Below are 6000 nucleotides of genomic sequence, written 5' to 3' on the forward strand. Positions count from 1 at the left end.
TTCCTTGAGAGGCAACATTAGAATTTTAAACACACAGAATGGAACAATCCACTATATCTGGTCCTTTCTCAACTGCAAAATAGCTACATGGTCTTCATGAGCAGTTAAGAGAAGATGCTTCAGAAACTGGCACTGAGACATTTGTCCTGAAACTCAGCTGGGTTGTAACCATCTTCAGTCAAATGACCATGAACTCTAGGCCCCTTCCTAGGCTGGAAATCCTATGTATGTATAATCATTTATTTTATGTAAATTTTTCCTTATTAAAATAATTTACCTTTGTCCTTAAGGATCATTTGTCAAATTTTGTTTCATTCAAGGGTTGGGTCAGGCCCTGGCTATGTAGCTCAGTTGCTTAGATCATCATCCCCATACTCCAAGGTTGTGAGTTCAATCCCCAGGACACATACAAGAATTAACCAATGAATGCATATATAAGTGGGACAACAAATCAATATTTCTCTCTATCTCTTGTCCTTCCTCTCTAAAGTCAATAAAATTTAAAAAACATTATAAAAAGGGTTTGGTCAGATATAGCCGATGGGCAACTAACAGAAGATCTGCATATTTATCAGCAGAAGAGCCATTCTCCCATGAACCACTGGTCTTTAGAGCCCAATTACATTTTTCACTATACAAAAAGTGAATGTTTTCAAAACAGAGAGACATCCACCTCTATTTTGAAATTGTTTTTAAAAGATAAAACTTTATACATCCTTTTAAAATACAAAAACGCAAGTTATTAAACAAGTCAATCATACAAAACTTTATACAATAATTAAAGAAGTATAAAATGTCACACAATTCAAAGCACAGCTTAGATCTTCAGTGACTGAAGTGTTTTATCCGACACAATAAAGTCTAGTCAGTTTTAGGATAGAATTCCTCCTCTGGATATTCTGTCTCTTTCAAGTCTCTCTGTCAGCGTCTCACACAATAGGATAGCTGGCCGCGGTGGCGATACCACAGTGGTTGTTCCGGTCTTTGGCCATCTTTATGTAGCCATCCATGCCCCAAGCTGGACCCCAGCTGAAAAGAGAGGATTTTCCATTTCATACAAGCAATCAAACACATTTCTGTTTATTCACAATAACACCTGATGCTGAAACAGTGCACCTGAGGCCCAGACAGTTTCAGAAAGAATCAGGAGAGTCAGTTGTTCTTGCTCTTGGCTGAGGTCCAAACCTGCCCACAACTTCTATCCACAAATCTTTCACAGAACTTCAAAATTAGAGTTTGAAAAATAAAACTCTTGGGGGTCACATGTGTTTCAGAATTAAGAACATTTTCAAACTCAGAAATGCAATAACTCTATCAATGCCTTAGCAAGCTGAGACAGTGTCTGAATGTTATAATCAAACATTCATCTCTGTGTGCTCTAAAGTTTGAGGACCTGTATCCAAATACTGATTTCAAAAAGGATTCCCTTTCCAATATTTTTGGCCTTTTTTACCTGTTCTTGACAAGCCAGTATTTATTGTTATCCAATTCTGCTCCTTCAGAGCCGTAACCAACCACCAGAACGCCGTGATCTAGGTCTTTGCTGCTGCAGTCTGGCTCATAATAAATGCCTTGGAAAATAAAAGTCAATGCTGGGGTAAAGACCTCCAAGTAAGACATGACAATAATGCAGCTATCAGTCACAGTAAGGAAGGCATCTCAAAATTCAATTAGATGACATAAATCCAGGTAAGATTTATTGTTTTGTTTTGTTTTGTTTTCCCCAAAGTTAGAAGCAGGGAGGCAGTCAGACCGACTCCCACGTGTGCCCAACCAGGAGCGTTGCTCTGTTGCCACAGGAGCCATTCAAGCAACTGAAGTGGAGGCCATGGAGCCATCCTCAGTGCCTGAGCCAACTTTGCTCCAATGGAGCCTTGTTTGTGGGAGAGAAAGAGAGAGATAGAGAGGAAGGCGAGGGGGAAGGGTGGAGAAGCAAGTGGGCGCTTTTCCTATGTGCACTGACCAGGAATCAAACCCGGGACTTCCACACGCTGGGGTGACGCTCTACCACTGAGCCAATCAGCCAGGGCCCAGGTAAGATTAAAAAATATGATTTTGTTTTTAAATCTAATCTAATGAGTCAGGCCCTCCTGTAATACTAACAGAAATATAAATTGCCACTATCGCTTTTTTTTTTAATTGATTGATTTCAGCGAGGGAGGAAAGAGAGGAAGAGGGGGGAGGGAGAGAGAGAGAGAGAGAGAGAGAGAGAGAGAGAGAGAGAGGAAGAGAAAGGAAGAGAGAGGAAGAGAGAGGAAGAGAGAGAAACATTGAGCTGTTCCTCTACGTGTCCTGATCGGGAATCTGCACTTTGGGACGATGCTCTAACGCTATCTGGCCAGAGCCACAATCACTTTTTTAAAAAACTGGTCAAAAAGCATAAAAGACCACTCATTGAAACCTTATTCTACTTTTAGGATGTCAGTCTAAGAGAACAGTACAGAACACAAAATTACTTGAACCAAGGGTTTTTTCCAGTTTTAATTTCAGTAGTAAAATTCTCTGAACGCTTTAAAGGTCTAACAAGTTTTAAAAAGTAAATTAAGCTGTATCAATCAAATTATGTAGCCATCTGATACATTTCCAATGTACTTAAAAGTCATGGTGATACAGTTTAATTAATGTCAAATAGACTACATCTGGCACAAATAGTCTATGTTCAGAGAGCACAAGGATGCTCAATCCACACATCCAGAAATTCTACACTGAATTCCACATACCGAATAGTCAGTCTTGCTGTATGTCAGGGTGGTTTTATAATTTTTCTGCCTAAATGCACAGAAAGACAAACGCTTACCTTTTTTATAGAACTGGAAGGATGCACGGCTTGCATCTATAGCAACAGAAATGGGCCCCACACTTGCCACTGCCTTCATGAGAGACTTTTCCTGCTTACGGATGTCCACAAAACCAGTGTCATTGGCAGCAGAAAACTCGGACTTGTATTTGCAAGATTCATCCTTTTAAAGGTGAAAGGGGAGAGACTTGATTATAACCTACCTTCTCGGGAACATGAGTTCAAGACAGTTTTCAGTTTAAGGATATCTGAGTCAAGTTTTTTATAAAGCATCCCAAGAAGTGAAGTGCTGCTGGTTGCTTTGAAACGGAAGAACTAGCTGGTGTGTCTACTCAATGCAGTACTCCTTGGGTCTACCTGTCCATAAGAAATTTTTTCCTTTGAAAAAATATGTACTATATATAGAATGGTATGTAAACTTCCATGTAACGTAGAAGCAGAAATTGCTCTGTTAACCATCTAAACAAGAGAATTGTACAGTTATGATCCTTTGCAGATATAGATTCTACAGTCTAAATGTGAACTCTAAATATGATATCAATATGTATCTGTTTTAAGTGTTTAAAAGCAGAGCCAGAATGATAAGATAACAAGCACCTTTTACCTTTGCATGATAGGGATAAGATTTCTCTGAGTCCAGGCCTCCATTGTCCTCAACATACTGGAAGGCATTATCCATTAGGCCACCATTGCAGCCGTCATTGCCTTGAGGCTGAGAGCAGTCCACCAGGTTCTGCTCACTCAGGGAAACAAGTTTGCCAGTTTTCCGGAACATCTGTCCTTCAAGGGCACCAGTTGCACTAAAAGCCCAACAAGAACCACACTGACCCTGAAAAATTCAAAAGTGCTTAGTCTGCAAAACAAATAGTAAGACTTTGACAACAGCCAATATATCTGGAAACTCTTAAAAAAAAAATCAGCAACAAACTGCACATTGTTCCATGGTCTACCAATTCACACAGAGCTACTGCTTTATGGCTTTAGTCTTGGAGAGAGACCTGCTGAGTTCTGTCATACCTGATCCTTCACAGGAGTTACATAGCCTTTCTTTCTCCAATCCACAAAACGAGGGATCTCAGCAAAGAGAGGTTCCTGGAACACTTTCCCCTTCCTATGCTTCTGGTATTGAAGACCGTTCATCACCTGCCTGAATTCTTCATTGGTCTTCAAGGAAAAGAAAAGAGAATGTTGTAAAGCAGTGGTAGTCAACCTGGTCCCTACCACCCACTAATGGGTGTTCCAGCTTTCATGTTGGGCGGTAGTGGAGCAACCAAAGTATAAATAAAAAGATAGATTTAACTATAGTAAGTTGTTTTATAAAGATTTATTCTGCCAAACTTAGCGAAAATTCAACATAAAGTACTTGGTAAGTAATTGTTATTATATGCTTTAACTTGCTATAACTCTGCTTTATAAATTTCATAAAGTAAAGTTACTTCCCTACTTTATAAATCACCATTACAGTGGAACTGGTGGGCTGTTAGAAAATTTTACTACTAACAGAGATACAAAAGTGGGCAGTAGGTATAAAAAGGTTGACTACCCCTGTTGTAAAGGAAGAGATTATTCTAGTAAAGTACTAGGGAATGAAGCACAAAAGGTGAAGCCTCCCATACCACACTCACCATGTCACCAAAGGCATTCATTGCCATGGTGAAGCTATGTTTCCCTTGGCTGTGTTCCTGATTGTGCAGTTCAATCATTTTCATATTCTTCTCCCACACTGCTCTCCTCCATTCTTCTTCATTCTAGAGGCAAAGAGATAAGTTATTGTCTTCTTTATTTCTATTTAAACCAACTCACCTTCACCAGGTGGATTTGCAAACAGAGAGGAAGACAAACCACTGTCAGGGGTGGCTTTACACTTCTGGGAGCTGTTCCCCAGCATCCACACAGCAAGGATGGATGCCCTACACTGTGTCAGTGATGGGGGCCAGGAAGTTACGCCTTGGTAAAAGCCAGCCTCAAGAAGCTACTCTCTGCTATAAACTCCCAACAGCAAGGACCATTTTCGGGGGTGAGGGGGAGGGTTCTGGATAGTTTCAGATGCTATCAACCTCATTATATAGTTTCTTGTGCGTTGTCTTCCACTGGTTCCATTGTGCACCTAAACTGTGATCAAGTTTTGGAGCAGCCGAGGCTATTCCCAACCAAAGGGCGGTCAGCAAGAGTAAAGGATTCATGTTTCAAAAACCTAGGAAGAGAAAAGGAAGGAGTCTCTGATTAGAGCAATCATTTCAAAAAGTCATCCTACTTTCTCCCGAGACGTTACAGCCACCGTGGAGTCAACATTCAATTTATTCTCCCAAAGACTGTAGAGAAAAGCTAAGAAAACAGCCCCGAGACCCCCATCCCAACGCCGAGACAGGGTCAGGCTCCCAGGGATCAGAGAACCAGCGCGGGGCCAGGCGACGCGGGTGCTGCAGGCCGGACCGGCCGAGGCGCGCCGCCCGCTCCGGCCCCCGCCGGCCGCTCCGGGAGGATGTGGGCGCGCCGCAGGGGGGCGCCCCCGACAGCCCAGCGGTCGGCTCCGTCAGACCTGGGTACTAGGACCCGCGAATCCTCAACTCCCAACTGGCGGCCGCCCTAGTTCCCGGGGTAGTCCGGCCGTGCCAGACCGGCCAGGGGCGCAGGGTGCGGAGCTCACCGCGGAGCGCGCGGCTGCACAAACACTGTCTGCTCCGCGGGTCCAGGGGTTTCCAAGGCCAGGCTCTGCCCCCAGGCTGCCTATCTATAGCTCCGAAGGGGCCCGTCCTGGCCCCGCCCCCACCGCCACCCCGCGCCAACATTGGCTGCGCCGGCATGTGGGCGGGGTCTTCGGGTGCGTGAACTGCTGGTGAGTAACGAGGCTGGGTCCCAACTTGTCCCCGGGCGGGTGGTACCTATCCGAGTGGATACTGGGGGCACCGAACTGGAGGCCTTGGTCGGCGCTGAGGAGGGGCCCGCGCCTCCCTGGGACCTGGAGCAACTCAGTACCCCGAATGCATGCGCTTGACGTGTGGTTTACCGGAAAAAATTGACTGGACGCCCCGAGTGGATTTTCCGTGTAACCTGCCTGTCCTAGAGTTTGGGTTGAAATCTCCGAAACACTGCGAGCATTAAAATCTAGTCTAGTTTATTCAGCAGCAAACTGTGGGGCTGGCCGCAAGAAGGAAGAGATCCCAGACAGATGTGTGCTAGCTGTTTCCGGGCAGCTGTAGCTG

At 44.1% G+C, this 6000-nt stretch overlaps 1 protein-coding gene across 1 annotated transcript; it reads right to left on the bottom strand.

Annotated features, from left to right (window-relative positions):
- Positions 1–686: 686 nt before the first annotated feature.
- On the bottom strand, positions 687–5510 carry LOC136394734 (procathepsin L-like). The gene is made up of 8 exons (XM_066368346.1): positions 5445–5510; positions 4855–4990; positions 4423–4545; positions 3815–3961; positions 3402–3626; positions 2798–2960; positions 1454–1571; positions 687–1029 (listed from the first exon to the last, which is right to left on the bottom strand). Exons 2-8 carry the CDS (start codon positions 4978–4980, stop codon positions 930–932), a joined length of 1002 nt encoding a protein of 333 aa, XP_066224443.1. The 5' UTR covers positions 4981–4990; positions 5445–5510; the 3' UTR covers positions 687–929.
- Positions 5511–6000: the final 490 nt, after the last annotated feature.

Source organism: Saccopteryx leptura, chromosome 2, assembly GCF_036850995.1.
Source record: "Saccopteryx leptura isolate mSacLep1 chromosome 2, mSacLep1_pri_phased_curated, whole genome shotgun sequence".
Taxonomy (NCBI): Eukaryota; Metazoa; Chordata; class Mammalia; order Chiroptera; family Emballonuridae; genus Saccopteryx; species Saccopteryx leptura.